The sequence below is a fragment of the Orycteropus afer genome, unplaced genomic scaffold (genome assembly GCF_000298275.1).
Source record: "Orycteropus afer afer isolate SDZICR_OR568_19922 unplaced genomic scaffold, OryAfe1.0 scaffold00034, whole genome shotgun sequence".
Classification (NCBI taxonomy): domain Eukaryota; kingdom Metazoa; phylum Chordata; class Mammalia; order Tubulidentata; family Orycteropodidae; genus Orycteropus; species Orycteropus afer.
The window spans coordinates 15,132,339-15,150,674 of NW_006921621.1; the positions used below are offsets into that span (position 1 = coordinate 15,132,339).

The 18,336-nt window shown below is 38.7% G+C and overlaps 1 protein-coding gene across 1 annotated transcript in view; it reads left to right on the forward strand.

The window, feature by feature from the left end:
- Positions 1–18,336, forward strand: part of ZNF318 (zinc finger protein 318) — a 32,527-nt gene that overhangs the window by 3,976 nt on the left and 10,215 nt on the right. Inside the window, exons 3-7 of the mRNA XM_042780323.1 lie at positions 1,572–1,723; positions 7,012–7,651; positions 8,916–10,364; positions 12,119–12,218; positions 16,561–16,862. Coding sequence (XP_042636257.1) covers positions 1,572–1,723; positions 7,012–7,651; positions 8,916–10,364; positions 12,119–12,218; positions 16,561–16,862 — 2,643 coding nt within the window. The remainder of the gene's footprint in view (positions 1–1,571; positions 1,724–7,011; positions 7,652–8,915; positions 10,365–12,118; positions 12,219–16,560; positions 16,863–18,336) is intronic.

Genomic DNA, 18,336 nt, shown 5'->3' on the forward strand with positions numbered 1-18,336 from the left:
CTTCCAAATCTGGCATGGCAGAGTGAGTGCCTCCAGCATGGCATCTGTTTGTTAAATGAAATATCTCAGTGGGTATTCCGTCAATTCCTGGAGCCTTGTTTTTTGCCACTTCCTTCAATGCAGCTTCAACTTCTTCCTTCAATACCATTGGTTCTTGATCATATGCCACCTCCTGAAATGGATGAACATGGACCAGTTCTTTCTGGTACAATGACTTTGTGTATTCCTTCTGTCTTTCGATGATTCCTGCATCAGTCAATATTTTGCCCATAGAATCTTTCAGTATTGCAACTTGAGACTTATTTTTTTTCTTCAGTTCTTTCAGCTTGAGAAATGCTGAGCATGGTCTTCCCTTTTGGTTTTCTAACTCCAGGTGTTCACACATTTCATTATAATAATTGATTTTTGTCTTCTTAAGCTGCTCTTTGAAATATTCTGTTCCGCTCTTTTATCTTGTCATTTTTCCCATTTGCTTTAGCTACTCTCCATTCAAGAGCAAGTTTCTGAGTCTTTTCTGACATCCATTTTGGTCTTTTCTTCTTTTCCTGTCTTTTTAATGACCTTTTGCTTTCTTCATGGGTGATATTCTTGATGTCATCCCACAATTCCTCTGGTTTTCAGCCATGGTGTTCAGTGTATCAACTCTATTTTTCAGATGGTCTCTAAATTCAGGAGGGATATTATCAAGGTCATATTTTGGCTCTCGTGGACTTGTTTTAATTGTCTTCAATTTGAACTTGCATTCATTGCTTCTTAATACACTAGAATAAAATACATGTTTTTTAACCATGGCCTCTGCCTATCTTTACATCTTTAGTCACTTTGCTGTAGCCATACTGGCTCTGTTACTAAGCTCATTACCAAGGTTACACTTTCCTTTGCCCAAAACTTCCTTCTACCTTTTCTTTTCAAGGCTGACATCTCATCAGTCAGGCCTAGGTGAAATGACCTTATCTCAGAAAAGCCTTTTCTAACCATTCTATTTGAAGTAGTTCCTCCTTTTCCCCAATCCCTTTCATGTAATATTTTTATGACTTTATAGCACTTACCACTTTCTGAAATACGTTTCCTTTTTTTTTTTTTTTTGCCTTATGTGCTTCACTACAATGTATAGGTTTCTGAGAGCAGGGGCTTTCTTCATTTCTCTATTCCTTTACCTGGTCTCAGTCAGTGAAAGAATGAGAGGTCACTGATTGGTAGGGTTGGAGGTGTGGGCGTTTATTGCTAAGAAAATGAAATTTTTTAAAAAAAGTTCTTTATTTTTTGAAGTAGTATTTGACCATAGAGTATACACAGTGGATAAAGCACTCAGCTGCTAACCAAAAGGTTGGCAGTTTTAACCCACCAGCCTTTCTGTAGGGAATGATGTGGCAGTCTGCTTCTGTAAAGATAGCCCTGGAAACCTTCTGGGGGCAGTTCTACTCAAAATCGACTCAAGGGCCATGGGTGGGATCTTACCATAATCATTTCTTACCTTGTTGGACTATACTTTCTGACTAGGAAGAAGAGCATTTTGGGGTGTAGGGTTGTCATGATCCTACTTGACTACATTGTATCTTTTACTTTTGTAGAGACGCTCTCCTGGTCTGCATTCTGATTCTTCCTTGGAGCAGAGTTTAAGGATCACTGTTGGCAATGACCACTTCTGTGTTGGCACACCAGAACGGCGGCGCCTTAGTGATAGGCTGGGATCACCAGTGGATAATCTGGAAGATGTGGACAGGTAGGCTTCTTCCAAGGCAGGGTGCAGTGTAATAGTCCTTGAAGGCAAGAATGTTGCTGTTTTCTGAGTGTTGTATTTTAAAAGATAGTGCCGGCACTGAAGTTAAACTCTATGGTCATGTGTCCAGTATAAAGTATAATAATGGAAAAGACTTTCTAAGGGGGAAGAGTATACTGATATGGACTCTGTTGCAGAAAGAATTATGTAGAATCCTGATCCAGCTGGAAAGAAGATGACTGAGGGGACATGGAGTCCCCTAAATCAGAAAGAGTTGAGATGATATGCTTTCTGAAATATTATAACTAGGGGTCCCTTCTGAAAAAGGAGAAGTTCTGAACAACATAGGAAATCATTTTTAATGGTGTTTTTCAGCTTGTCTAAATTGAAATACAGATTTAGAAAGGGTTTAGGTAAATATGTGTTTAATATGTGTTTGTTTACTGAATATGTAAGGCATTAATATTAAGGAAGTTAGAAATCTAAAAATGTGTATGTTCATTTACTACTTTACAACTATTGGGTGTTAAGGAGTAAATAGACTCCACATAATGTTAAATGTAGATCTCAGGTACTAGGAACTTAATTATGTATGAGAAGTAAGTAGGTGATTTTTACCTCACAGTAGTGAAAATGTGAGGATGAGCTTGGAAGAAAGCACTTTTTCTGAAAGCTGAGACCATGTCTCTTATCCTCTCTGCCCAGCACATCGGGAACTTTCACAAATGATTGGCAGCAGCGATAAAACTATGTAATGTCCTTTCAAACACGCTGCCTGTGTAGTAATGTGCAGAACATAGGCAGGCAGGTGGGGCAGAGCTGGGCAGGAAGTCTGAGGACCAGTGCTGTACTTGAGTAGTATTTACTTCAAAGCTCCAGTGGCTCTGGATAACAGTCTTATGCCCTATAATACTGAAACTTCTGAAAATAGGGCTTCAAGGTATATGACTGTATCACTTATTTGAGGCAACAGTCCTTGCCTTTGTAGCTATTTCTGTTTTGGGAGATGATTGAGAAGGCATTCAGGATAGGTGGTGCATGGTGTGATTCTATTCCTTCCTTGCTGAGGTTTTGAGGTAACTATAGCATTTCCTCTTGTTAGAGCTGCGGTGTCATCTCCCTTTTGTATAAACTTTGTTATGCATATGTGCCCAGTTAACCACTTGTCTGTTTTTAAGTTAAGAAAGTTACTGTTTTTTTCTTAGAAAGTTCAGAGCAATAATCTTCTTTCCTAGAATTACGTGTTAGAAAAAGTGAGGTTAAAGTTGTGAAAGGAAGTTCGAGGCCATTCTTTATACTTTATACTTTTTGCTCCCTGAACATTTGCACATTTCTTTTCTCTTGCTTAGTTTGGTCTCTGTGGATAATTACTGTCCATTAAAACCAGGCCACAGAACCCTTGACAAACTGGATATTTCCTGACAGTGAGTCAAGTCTTCAGCCAATGAAACAAGCTACTTCTATCCTTTGTATATAGATCCTTTATTCTCCCTGAGGCCCTGATATTTTTCCCTTGCTTTATAGAATCTGTTAAGTTTGAGTTATAGCCAAGTTGCCAGAGTTGTCTCTGGCCTGGGCTTGGAAGGACTGTTACTTATTCTGAGAAGGGAGCATGAATATGTTACGTGAGAAAGTCTGAGACACTTAACTTCTAAAAGCCTGGGGATATGAAGTTGATTTCCTCTGGTTGGTTATCAAAGAACTCTTACACATCATATGTTCCGTTCATTGAATTCTTATCTCCTTACTCCTTCTCCTTACCCATGACATTGATTGAAGTCAGTAGGACCTTTTATTTTCCCTGTGATTTGCCTTAGGGAAAAGACAGAAGGAAACCACTTTCTTGGGGTTCTTTGGGGAATTAGCAAAAACAAATTTGGGCTCTGAGGGACCTTTTTTCCTTTTTTATCGTATAGGTACATTTTTTAACAGCTTTATTGAGATATAATTCATAGACCATACCATTAAAGTGTACATTGGAACTTAGTATATTTATAAGGTTGTGAGTCCACCACTATAACCAATTTTAGAACATTTTCATTTCTCCAAAAAAGAAACCCTGCCCTCTTTAATCCTCACCCTCCTTTTCCTCTCATGTCCCCATCCCTAGGCAACCACATATCTACTTTTTTTTAATAGATTTTCCTCTTCTAGATAGTTTATATAAATGGAATTATGGTACTATATATGAGCCTTTGTAACTAACTTCTTTCACTTAGCATAGTGGTTTTTTTCACTTGTCTGTTTTTAAGTTAAGAAAATTACTGTTTTTTTCTTGGAAAGTTTAGAGCATTAATCTTCTTTCCTAGAATTATGTGTTAGAGAAAGTGAGGTTAAGGTTCATTCATGTTGTAGCATGTATCATCATTCCATCATTCCTTTTTATTGCTGAGAATATTTCATTCTTTAGCTATACCATGTTTTGTTTATCCATTCCTCAGTAATGGACATTTGGGTTGTTTCCACTTTTTGACTATTTTGGACAGTGCTGCTGTGAACATTCACGTACAGACTTTTATGTGGACATATGTTACATACATTTTAAAACGTGCTTTAATGGAAAATATTGTACATAATTTGCTCCCATGTATGTATCACCCACACTCAACAACCAATTTTTTTAAAAAATAAACCTTATTTTAGAAAAGAGATGGACTTAATTATCAGGGAGGGTTCTTCACTGGGAGATGGGAGCTCTTTTAGGGCTACTCTTATTGCAGCTAATTCTCTGTCTTAGCCTTTGAGAATGAAAAGGAAAGATGTGAGCTTCTAATAGCTACCTGATTTCCGTCTTTATTTGCATGATAACTCATTCTTCTAACTCTTCACCTTTCTTTCTTTTTTTTTTTTTTGGCTCCTTTTGCCAGAGATTGCAAGTCTGGAACTGAAATTTTCTGAGAGCTATCTCATTTCTAGTTTCTTGATATTTAGTGCTAGTCTAGATCCTAGACTAATATGTCATTTAGTGGTGACATGTATACTTGTAGGAGGAAGCTGAACATGGAAGTGTGGATGAGCTTGCCACTATCCATAGAGCCCATGTTTTCTCCTGTACTGATATGATCAGAGACTTTTTGTGTGGTTGGTGGTGTTTCAGCAATAGAGTGGTTTAATTCATGGACGCTCCTCCCTGAAAAGAGGTGTGGAGAGCCGTTTATGGCTAGTAGACCCACAGAACTGAACTATTGCAATTACTATTTTCTTTTTTTTTTTTATTCGTGATATATATAACATACATTTTCTCTTTCAGCCCTTTTTAAGTGTATAATTCAGTGACACTAATTACATTCACAGTTTTGTGCAACCATCACCATTATCTATTTCAAAAACGTTTTCATCACCCTAAATAGAAACTTAGTGACTATTAAGCAGTAACTCCCCACTTTCTCTTCCCTCTGTCCCTGTAATCTGTTTTTGCCTCTGCACATTCTGCATTTAATTTGATTTGAGATTTTATCTCATACTACTTTGAGACCTCAAGACTCCCCAGATTCTTGGGGAGGAGATGGGTAACAGAGACTAGATTCCCAAAGGTGACATGCTTTGCAGAGGAAGTAATAAACTTTATCTCTGATAGCTTTTCCTAAAGTTGTTTATAACTCTTACCTAGGTTTAAAACAGGAGCTCTGGTAGCATAGTGGCTAAAGCACTTGACTGCTAACCAGAAGGCTGGCGGTTCAAACCCACCAGCCACTCCTCGGAAGGAAGGTTGGGCAATCCTACTTCCATAGTGATACTGCCTCGGAAACCCAAGGAGGGGTCACTATGAGTCGGGGCCGACTCAACGGCACATAACAACAACAACAACAGGTCTAAAACAGAGCTGGTTAATAAGAAAAGGCAGCTTTTTGATGTTTTGCTGACTTTGCACCCCAGAGATAGGAAACAGCTCTACAGAAATGAAGGAAAAAAAAAAAAAAAAGGTCATTTCTAGAAACTCACACACCAAACAACAACAATAAAAGGGTACGAGAAGATGACACTAGTAATTACTATCCTCTAGATGGTAATTGTCACTCCAGAGTGTGAGTAATTTTTCATTCAAATTACTTAAAAGCTATATGCTTAAAGTGCTAGAGGATCTTTATTTCTGTTTATAATTTAAATCAGAAATTTCCGTTTTGGACCATAGGATGCTCTATGGGCATAATGCACATAAAGCTTAAGACTATTGTGTGTGGCTTAGAGTTCTGTGCTGAAAAGACAGATGCTCCATCCTTTGTTTCTATTTCCATGCTACAGAGATCCAAGATTTTTTTACTTCTTTGAAATAAAAATATATAGTGAGCCAAAGTATCACTTACTCTTCCCTGGGTTTAAGATTAGCAGATTAGCAGAGTATGGATATCCAGGCAAGGTAAGAAAGAAGATGATAAAACAGGCTGAGGGAGTTTGTGGCTTTTAATTGAGCCATCAAGACAAAGCAGTGGGGGAATCCTCTAAAACTTCTGAGAAAACCATGCCAATCAATCAGATAGATCAGTAGTTTAAAAAAATTCTTCCTCACAGCAAACCCTTTTTCCAAATGAAATACTGTATAGAACTTTGGAAGGAAGGTTGGGCAATCTACTTCCATAGTGATACTACTGCCTCAGAAACCCAAGAAGGGGTCTCTCTATGAGTCAGGTCCGACTCCACAGCACATGACAACATAGAACTTTAATATTTAAATAGAATAAATTGGGGCTAGTGTGATTTAAATGGGTTAGGAGATTCACAGCACTTCCTTCTTTTGAGGCAGCTTCTGAGCACTTTTAAGAATCTGTGAAACTCAGCTTGAAAACCATTGTCCTAGACCAATGCTTCTTAGACTTTAAAATGTGTATAAACCATCTGGAGATCTTGTCAAAATACATATTCTCATATAGTAGGTCTGGGATGAATCTCCATTTTTAAAAAAGTTCCAGGTAATACTAATGCTGCTGGCTTGGACCACACTTTGAGTGGGAAGGAGCTAGAATTTAGCTATTGTGGAGTTGTATAACCTCAGGCTCTTTGCAGTCTATTTGTGGTGTTTTCATACCTCCCCAAAGTCCAGTCAAAGAAATTATCCTAAGAGCTCTGTCAAGATAGTATTTCTCCTTGGTTAGAAACTGAAGCTGCTTGTGCCCCTAGGGAAAGGAATAGGAAATAATCCATGGATATACATCGATTTGTTCTTGGTCTTCATGATTACTGTCTTTTGCCTTAAGTATTCTATAGCCCCTTTGCCAACTGTCAGTCTCTTAGCCTTATCTGGTCTTGCTCTTGCCAAGTCCATTATATTCAGTGATACTTGTCTCTTTTCCCAGGGATGACCTAACTGATGATTCTGTCTTCACTCGAAGCTCTCAATGTTCTCGAGGTCTTGAGCGATATATTTCTCGGGAGGAGGGGCCTCTTAGTTCTTTTTTGGGACAACTTGATGAGGACTACCGAACAAGAGAAACTTTCCTGCGTCGATCTGATTATAGTCCCCTTATCAGTTGTCATGATGAGCTGTTGCATAGCACAGAACGGAATAGAGACAAACTCAAAGGCTCCTACTCTGTACGCTCTGAGGAGAGGGGTCGGGAGGCCAAACGGCCCCGTTATGACGACGAACAGAAGATACACAGCATGGAAGGCACTCACCTGAGTTTTGCTTCAGGCACACGCAACTATCGACAGCGTAGACGAAGCCCAAGCCCTAGGTTTCTAGACCCTGAGTTTCGAGAACTGGACCTTGCTAGACGAAAGCGAGAGGAAGAGGAAGAACGAAGTAGGAGCTTGAGTCAGGAGCTGGTGGGAGTTGATAGTGGTGGCACTAGCTGTCCCATTCCTGGATTGTCAGGTGTCCTACCAGCATCAGAGCCAGGATATTCTTTGCATCGGCCTGAGGAAGTATCTGTGATGCCCAAGAAGTCCATTCTAAAGAAGCGGATTGAGGTGGACATGGAGCCTTCCATACAGGTCTCTGCAGCATTTCTTCCTGTGTCTCTTGATAGTCCCTCTAATACCTTAAAGCCTGGTTGCTTTTCTGGGGGCTCTGTCCCAAAGGGTATGAGTAATATCCAGTGGACCAACATTGTCACTCCAAGAACTGTACTTTCAGGATTCCCCAAAGGAAGCTATAGATCTCATAATGCATCAGTAAACTGAAAACCAAATTCACTGCCATTGAGTTGATTCTGACTCATAGCAGCTCCCACTGGGTTTCTAAAGTGATAAATCTTTTCAGAGGTAGATTGCCCTATCATCCATGTGGAGCAGCTGGTGGGTTTGAATAGTCAACCTTCTGGTTAGCAGTGAAATGCCTTAGGCACTGCTCCACCAGAGCTCCTTAATGCATCAGTTGTTGTTGTTATGTGCCATCGAGTTAAACCCGACTCATAGCGACCCCTCCTTTCCGAAGAGGGTTTCTATTGCCATAAATAGGCTTTCTAAGTAGATATTTTAGAAAGTGCCTACTGTTAAGTTTTTTCCCCTAAACTGGATACCTCTGTAAGGATCTTTGAATACGAATTTCTTGGAAATGAATCTTAAGGGGCAAAGGAAAGAGGTGATCAGAATTTCCTTATCTCTCTTTAAAGAAAAGACATGTAGTGGTAGGACACTAGACCAGAAGTCAGGTGATTCTAATCCTGGACCCAACTCTGCCACTAACTGGCTTGAGTGATTTTTTTGTTTTGTTTTTAAGACAAGTCACCTCACCATTCTGGGCCTTGATATTTTTTTCCTCACTCATGAAAAGATGGTCAGGCAAGAGAACTTGTTTTCAGCTGTGCTCTTAGGAGCTAAAAGACTTCTTAAAGAAGTGCCTAAGAACACGTAGAGAAGCAAAGGGGAAGCTGAACAGTTAGAGTTCCAGGGTTTCCTGTCCTTATTGTTAAGTAAGGCAACTCCATATGTTTTCTTTATTGGAGATCCACAGAAAAAAAATCTATAAGCTAGAGGATCCCTAAAGTTCTTTTCTTTCAGATTCCTTGATTAGGACTGTATAACAAATGGGCAAAAGTAGTTTCATTTCAGTCTACCTCATTTCCTATTTCTTCTTGTTACAGCAAAAGACACTAGAAAGATGGGGACACACATCTTGAGCCTCACTCAGGATACTCTCCCTTTCATTCGTACTTATTTCTCCCTTATTAATTCAGGAACAACAAAAGTATTTATCTCAATTACTCATCTTCTGAGATTCTACACAGTCACTAAATCAGTATGTTTGCCTTTGCAGTTTGAGAGATTTTCCAGCAGTACCAGCTCCTGCCAGGATCATACTCTCTACTCTGGACACCCATCTCTTCCACTAAGTGGTGCTATAGCTGCTTTTGCCTCAGAAATTGAGAACACCAAGGAGACTTTGGTGGAGACTGCCTTGAAGGAACCTCAAGACAACATTTACCAGTGGGGTTCCCTCCCTGGGATGACCAAAGACAACAGTACTCTTAGAGAAAAGTTTGGAAGTTTTCTGTACCACAAGGAGAAATTGGATATGAAGACTGAGGGACTCGAACGCCACACAGACTTCTTGCTGCCCCATGAGAGGGCTAGCCATGATGGCAGTGGTTTTTCCCGCATTCTAAGCATGTTGGCTGATTCTACCAGTACACAGGAAAAACGGCGACGTAGCTTCCCTGATGTTGAGGATGAGGAGAAATTTCTCTATGGGGATGAAGATGAGGACTTAAAAGCAGATTCCCCACCAAAGCCCCTTGTGGGCTCCAAGAGTGAAGTTATGAGGCAGAAGACAAGCTCCCTTCCTTCTTCAGGGCTAGCTATAAAGCGAGAATCACTAGAAGAGACCAATCCAGAATATACCAAGATTCATGACTTACTTAAGACCATAGGACTGGATATAGGGGTAGCAGAGATTAGTAAGCTGGCTGCACGTACCCAGGAACGACTTCATGGCAAGAAGCCATCATCACATCCTTCAGCTGACCGCCGTTCCTCAGTTGACAGGCACTTTTCATCTGATTGTCGTTCCTCAGTTGACCGCCGTTTCTCATCTGATCGATGCTCCTCAGATCCCCACAGACTGGAGAGCAGGGAGGCACACCATAGCAGTACCCATTCCCCAGAGTTGTCCCATCCACACCCAGCCTCCCCTGTGGATCCTTATCTGCTCACAAAAAACAGCCCCCCTTTCTTAAAGTCTGACCATCCAATGGGTCAGGTTTCAGGACCAGAGGTAGTTGGCAGTGGGTTTCAGTCATCTGTTGCAGTCAGATGCATGTTGCAGTCAGCCCCATCTGCCCCAATTAGACTTCCACACCCTGCTTCTTTATCTCAGTTTCACATGCCAAGGACCCCTCAGTTTGCTGCAGCTCGGATACCTCCAAACTACCAGGGACCTGCCATTTCCCCTGCCTCCTTTGATGCCTATAGGCACTACATGGCATATGCAGCCTCAAGATGGCCCTTGTACCCCACCTCTCAACCATCAAAACACCCTTTACCTGAATCACATAGGGTAATACCAATTACCAAACAAGCTACGCGTAGCCGTCCTAATCTTCGTGTGATTCCCACTGTGACTCCTGATGATCCCAAGCAGGAGGAGCCAGTGCTAAGCTCAATTCCTTCTGTTCAAGTGCCTGTCCAGGTGTCCATCCCATCACTCGTAAGATATAATCCTGAAAAGATCTCTGATGAGAAGAATCGTGCTTCTCAGAAGCAGAAGGTAAGTATTATCTTTGGGTATTCTGTGCCTGTGCCTTTTGTTTTAACACAGGTTTGTACTTGTTTTTGTGAGAGGGCTGAAATTTTGTAAGACAAGTTCACTGTAAGTCTTTTGGAGGCTGCTGTCATTTGCCCTAAGTAGATGTATATAAACCCAGGGTTTTTTTTTTCCCCCACACAATTTCACAAAAACGACCAAAAAATGGTCTTAGGTCCCACAGTAATTAACAAGATTTTTTTTTTTTTTTAATGGCCTTTTCTCTAACCATATTGATAATCTTAACATTGTGAGTAGGAGCTGAGAGACTTGAAGTCTTCAATATGATCTCAGGGGGTGGAGAACCGAAATTGGATTGGGTGAAAGAGGATCAGTAAACTCAAACATTTCATCCCAGGGAGTTTGGAATCCTTTTCCTATAGTGATTATAAAGATTAAAAGCTAATAACTAGTTATCGCTTGGTAATTAAACCAAGGTACAAACTTTGCTCTTCTGATTTATCAGAGTATAGGAATAATAATATTTTTATTAACGTTTTTTCAAAAAGCAGTTTTTTAAGGGAAATACTAGTTTTATTATTTTTTAAATTTTGCAATGTTCTCTCCCCTCCTTTCCCCTTTCCTCCTTACCTCAAAAAGCAATTTTAATACCATCAAGTTTCATTGGATTTCTATACTTTGGTAAGGAAGCAGAAGCCAGGGTAGAGATAAAATAATTCTAGGTGTTTCATGGTAGTAGGTAAAAATTATGTGGAAACAGAGAATACATAATGGATTAATTTGGATAGAGAAATTAATACATATTCTAAAGTCTAAAAGTCCTTAATAACTAATAACTTATTTTGTTTAAGAACATAAAAATGTAATACATGTAAACCTGTTTTGTGCATAAAATAGTCAAGACCTAAAGATTGAAAAAGAAAAGGAAAAATTGGAGGGCCAATCTCATTTTTTCCTAGTTGAAAAAAAAATTACTTCTTGAGAAGAAACAAACAAACTTTCGCTTAATTTTCCATTATCCTGGGATATCCTGAACTAGAGTTTTTAGTTATTTGGAGTCTTTTGGGAAGGAGGGGATAGATTTAATAAAAACAAAACTTAAAGACTTCAGAGACACTGTTTGGAGACTGAGCCTGTTGGCCTTTACTATTCCTCTAAAGAGGGTAGCACTTAAGTCAGTTATTTCACACTCTCCTGTGATAAATAAACCATGTTTTTTCCCCCCTCAGGTGTTAGTGATGTAGTTGAAAGATGATGAGCTTCAGGGCAGGTATACCTAGATTTTAAATCTCCTCTTCCTGTGTAGCCTTGGGTCAGTTACTTAATCTTTCACAACCTCTGGTTTTCTTATTGTAAAATAGAAGAACTGTCATGAAGATTAAATAAAATATATGTAATGCAGCTAACACTGTGCCTAACCATAACACATATTAGTTCCCTTCTTGATGATTCCCTTTAGGCTCAAAATCACTACCTATTAGTTATTGTCAGTGGCCTTAGGTTGAAATTAATAGTATAACGCTTCCTGTGTAAGAATAATACTCTGTGGGCAGTATAATTCTGAAAAGAAGGATAATTCTCTTCTGAAAATTGATTAGGATGAAATATCACTTTGAATGTAAAGTCAGAACCTCTGGGAGCAGGCCTTCTGATCCTTGTATTCAGATATTACCTAGCATGAGAGTTTACAGGAGACAGCATTAGAAAAAGGAGGATGTTAAAGAGCAAAGGACTCTTCTTCACTTTGTGCTTTGCAGGTTATTGAAGAGAGGGAAAAGCTGAAGAGTGACCGAGAGGCACGCCAGAAGAAGATGTACTATCTCAGGACTGAACTGGAGCGGCTTCATAAACAGCAAGGTACCGGACAGTCCTTTGCATGACTGCCTTTTTTAGTAACTTGAGTAGGAGACCCAGTGGGGAGGGCTTTTAGGGCTTTCATACAGGTTCAGTTACCTGAGGCCTTACTTTGTAGAGACAAAATTTGACATAATTAGACTAACAAAAGTTGTAATAATAGTGCAAAGAATTCTCAGATACCCTTCTCCTAGATTATTAATATTTTATTACATTTATTGTAGCCTTTTTCTCTAGATTCATATATGTGTGTATATGTGGTTTTTTTCTTGAACTATTTAAGAGTGATACAGATATGATACTCCTTTACCCCTAAATACTTCATTGTGTATTTCCTAACAACAAGGAATTCTCTTACATAACCAAAATGTGCTTACCAAAATGAGGACATTAACATTAATAGTTTATCTAGTCTATAGATCTAATTCATATTTCACCAAATTCAAACCAAACCAAAATTACTGCCATCAAGTTAAATTGATTCTGACTCACAGTGACCCCTGTTAAGTTTCTGAGGTGGTAAATCTTTACAGAAGTAGATTGCCCAATCTTCCTTCTGGGAAGCAGCTGGTGGGTTTGAACCACCAGCCTTCTGGTTTAACAGTGAAATGCCTTAGGCACCATCCCACCAGAACTCCTTTCACCAGTTGTCCTAATAATGAGTTTTATAGTAAAAGAACATGTTCATTTACTTTTCTTTAATCTGTAACAGTCTTGAGTTTGTATTTCATAACATTTTCATAATACTGACATTTTTAAATTTGTTTTTATTTTTAAATATTTTTGTTGAGAATATACACAGCCAAACAACAGTTTCTGCATGTATAATTCAGTGATATTGATTACATTCTGTGAGTTGTGCAGATATTCTTACCTTCTTTTTCTCATTTTTTCCCTCCTTCCATGAACATAAACTCACTCCCTCCAAAATTCTTATCTAATCTTTCGAGTTGCTGTTGTTAATTTGATCCCATATAAATAGTTCTTAAAAGAGCTCAATGCTTAAGGCAGTGTTCTTTACTAATTAAGGTAAACTATTGTTTGATTTTAAGAAAACTTTAGGAGATATTTTTCATTTGAAGTATAAAGATTATCTCAAGGCAGTAGTTTCAGGGGTTCAGCCAGCCTCCATGGCTCTAGAAAATCATGATTCCATGAGCATTTGAAAACTTGTTCTGTATTTCTCCCCTTTTGATCAGTATTCTTATATGCAGTTTTTGATCAAAATGTTCAGTAGTGGTAGCTGAGCATCATCCAGTTCTTACCACCTTGTGTAGGTAATTGTTAATATAGGTGGTTAGCCATGCATTACATATCTTTCTCCTGCCTGACTCTCCTTTCTCTGTTGCTCCAGGTGAATAGAGACCAATTGTTGTACCTTGAATGGCCCCTTGTAAACTTTTAAGACCCTACGCAACAAACCAGGAGGTAGAACAGAAGCACTAAACTCACTATTAGGCCAGTTAACTGACATATCCCATGAAATCATAACCCTAAACTTCCAAACCAAGGAACTGAATCCCATAAGGTATTTGCTTATACATAAGTGGCCTCAGCAGTTACTTTTTTTTATTTTTACTTTTATTGTGAAAACATACACAAGACATTCGCCAACGTAACTTCCACATTTACAGCTCAGAGACAGTGATGACATTTTTCATGTTGTGCCACCATCATTGCTATCTTTTTCTAAAATGTTCCACCACCATTAGCGTAAACTCAGTTTCCCACAAACAAAATCTTCCCCTTTCCTCTTCCCTCCTACCCCTGGTAACCACTAATAATCTTTGGTATAGATCTTTATATACTTTTTTCCCTCCATCCTAGCTAGGAATTCCCCCCCTCCCCTGTCCCTGATAACTAACAGAGAAAGTTTCCTTCCATGTATAAGCTTTTCCTTGATTTTTTACAATGGTGAACTAATACAGTATTTGTTCTGTGGTTGATTTATTTCACTCAGCATAATGTCCTCCAAGTTCATCCATGTTATTTTGCAGATTCTACATTATTCTTTAGGATTGCAAGTGTTCCATTGTGTGTATGTACCACAGTTTGTTTATCCATTCCTCAGTTGATGAGCGTTTAGGTTGTTTCCATCTCTTTGCTGTTGTGAATAGTGCTGTGATGAACATGGGTGTGCATATATGTATTCATGTCCTGCCTGTCACTTCTTTATGATATATACTTAGTAATGGGATTGCTGGATCGAATAGTATTTCTATTTCCAACTTTTTAAGGAATTGCCATACCGATTTCCACAGTGGTTGAATCATTTTACAGTTTCACCAACAGTATATGAGTCCGAATCTCTCCACAGCCTTGCCAGCATTTGTTATTTTCTGTCTTGTTGAACTTTGTTATTAATCTCAGCAGCTACTCTTTTGTTGTTATTGTTATTGTAAACATGACATTGGCATTTTTGAAGAGAGGTTACATGTTTTGTAGACTACCCTTTAATTTTAGTTTCTCTGCTATTTCCATATGATTAAATTCAAATTAGCATTTTTGTCAGGAACATCACAGAAGTGATGCTGAGTTCATATCAGGTATTGATTTGTCTCATTACTGGTGGTGGTAACTTTGATCATTTGGTTAAATTGCCATGTGCCAGGTTTCTCACTGTAAAGTTACTATTGTACCCTTTCTAATTACTAAGTATCTTGTAGGGGAGGTGCTTTGAGGCTAAATAAAATACTTAATTACTGCTCAAACTTCTACCCACTAGTTTTAGCATTCATTAATGATTCTTGCCTGAATCAGTTGATTGTTAAATTGTGATTTTCAAATTTCATCATTCCTTCTACCTTTATAAGTTGGCTTTGTACTATAAGGAGGTGCTCTCCTTCCATTTATTTATTTATATCATTGTGAACTCATGGATTCTTCATTTGATAGGTTATAATCTTTTTGCATTAGTTACCTAGTGCTAATATAACAGAATTACCAGAAGTGGATGGGTTTAACAAACAGAAATTTACTTTCTCAAAGTTTGGGAGGCTAGAAGTCTGAATTCAGGGTGCCAGCTCTAGGGGAAGGCTTTTCTCTCTTTTGGTTCTGGGGGAAGGTCCTTGTTTCTTTTTAGCTTCTGTTTCTTGGTTCCTTGGCATCCTTATGTGTCAATGGCAACTATAGTCACCCATCTGTGCTTGTAGCTGCTAGCTTAATCTGCTGTCTTTATATCTCAAAAGAGATCTATTTAAGACATTGTCCTTACACTAATACTGCCTCATTAACCTAACAAAGAAAACCCTATTCCCAAATGAGATTATAACCACAGGTATAGTAGGATTTACAACACATATTTTAGGGGGACACAGTTCAATCCATAACATCTTTATTTACTTGTTTTCATGCTCAAATTTTCCTAGCTTTGGCCAGTGGTAGCCCCTTTAAGCTGACTCCTATCCCCTTTTGATATGTCCCCATCATTTTTTGAGCACTTCCTTACTTTTTGGTACAAAAAGATGTTTCATGATGCCTCACTTGATTCCATCTCTTCATTTATGCTTTCAGGAATTCACATACACAGTGAAGAAAGAACATACAAGGCTTCTCTATACTGCAATTTGGGCTAGTATGGAAGTACAGAGGGTGGGAAAATAGTTTATTTTTATTGGGTTTGGAAATTTACTAATCTTGTGAGGATTAATCCATGAGGGCATGCAGTTTGGGATGGGAGATAATGAGTGAGCCTGAGGCAAAATGTAAACCGCAAAAATCAACCCTACTTCCATCAAGTCGATTTGACTCATAGTGACCCTAAAGAACAGAGTAGAACTAGCCCATAGCGTTTCCAGGTCTGTAAATCTTTACAGAAGCAGCTTGCCTCATTTTTCTCCCATAGAGAGGCTAGAGGGTTTAAACTGCCGACCTTTTGGTTATCAGCTAAATGTTTTAACCACCACACCACCAGAGTTCCTGGAGTTAGTGAAAAACTCTTAAGGCAGATAAAGTCAAAATGTGGTTTTGAATGTTTTTTACTCTCTGAAAAATTCTTTGTACCCTAAAGTCAAAGGTGTAGCATTTATTAACCATTTTGGGGATACATGCATGCATACAAACTTGCATATACCATTTTAGGGATTCATAGAGCCCTGGAAGCCTGTGTATAGATCCTTGGCTAATAACCCTACACAAAAGATAATGTAATCATCCATTCTTTACCTCTGAAGAAGCTTTACTCAAACCAACCATGTGGAAAGAGAGTCTTACTTGCTTTTAGGACCTTTTGTGGGGAAAGATTTTGTAACCATAAAGTCTTAAGTAGATTACTAATTGTGACCTCAGAGTAATTATCTTACCTTTCCTTCCCTATGTTGCTTTCTGTTGTTATTTGACTACTCAGGAGAAATGCTGCGTAAGAAACGAAGGGAGAAGGATGGCCACAAAGACCCCCTCCTGGTGGAGGTGAGTCGGCTCCAGGATAACATTATGAAGGACATTGCAGAACTACAACAAGAGGCAGAAGAGGCAGACAAGAAGCAGTCTGAACTTGACAAAGTGGCTCAGATCTTGGGAATTGACATTTTTGATAAATCCCAAAAGTCTTCAAATGACAGTAAAGAGCCTGCAGAGAAGCCTGGAAAAGCAGAAAAAGCTAAGAGCCCAGAAAAAGTATCATCCCCTTCAGACTCCTCCAGCAGCAAGGTAACAAATCAACTTTTTCATTTCTATTATTTTATTTTTTATCTCCTGTGTACTCTTATTGGAAGGAACATTGGGCACTCTACTTCTGTAAAGATTTACCACCTTGAAAACTCAAAGAGGGTCACTATGAATCGGAATCGATTTGATGGCAGTGAGTTTGGTTTTGTTTTGGTGTACTCTTACAGAAGCTAACTATTTTCTTCTCTTCCTTTTACATTCTACTCTTACTCTTATCTTTTTAGAGTTACTTTCTGAAACAATAGATCACACTGTGGTGTTCTTCCTGAAACCTCAGAAGTTCCCTGTTGACCACAAAATTGAATCCAAAATCCTCAGCTTTCAGGGCCATCTAAGATCTAGTTCCATCATTTACTCCTTAACCCACTCCAGTGTGACTTCCAGTTTTCATAGCCTATGTATATCATTTTGGGGGTTCATGTTTAGCAACAGGATTATTACCATGCGATTGAAGCCAGTGAACCTATTGCAGTTGTCAAATCAGCAATATTTGACACAGGGAACCATTCTCTACTAAAAATGTTTTCTTCTGTCTCTTTCTGTCATATTTCTTTTCCCTGTAATATTCTAGCTGCTGCTTGCTTATTGTCCCTTGCTGCATATCCTTTTGCTGTCTGATCTTTAAATAATTGGAGTTCCTCAGGGCTTAGTCCTACTCTAGTTCTCCAGAATTTTGCTCTCTATCCTGCCATTTCATCCAGTTCTCTGCTCACATACCATACTGACAACTTCAGTTTTTATACTGTACCTCAAATCATCCTTCTGAGGTCCAAACCTGAATGTTCAACTGCCTAGTCACCATTTTTACTTCCTTGTCTCATACATAATTTAAAATAAACATGTTCCAACTAATGACTGTAGTTACCCTTTCTCCAACATTTTATTCCTCCAGTGTTACCTGTTATCAATCACTATCCTTAAATTTTTATGCCAAAAACTTGAAAAGCGTTTTCTGTGTTTCCTTTGCCTAACTGCTCCATACCCGGACATTTACCACATTCTGCCAGTTCTTCCTCCAAAGTATGTCTCAACTCCATCCAATTCATTTTCATTGCCATCTAAGTCATCTACAATTCTTGATTATACTGTAACACTCTTAATCCTTTCTCCACATTGTAGCCAGTGATTGTGATATTCCCTTGCCTACTTGTGAACCTCATTTCATGCTGCTTTTCCCCTTGCACATTCTGTTTTCTGTATTGGGCTTTTAATTCCTCAAATGCATCACCCCTCTAATACCTTTGCATCCTTTATTCCTTCTGCTTACCATATAAACCTCACTTTTTCCTTATCTCTCCATTTTTTCCCCCTTATCTCTTCTTCTCAGTAACTCATATTCATCCTTCACATCTCAGCTTAAATTACTTTCCCAATTCCTTTTTCTGATTCCCTAGATTGTTAAATTTACCTGGTATACACTGTCATAATGTCTTATGAATTTCCTTCTTAGCATTTA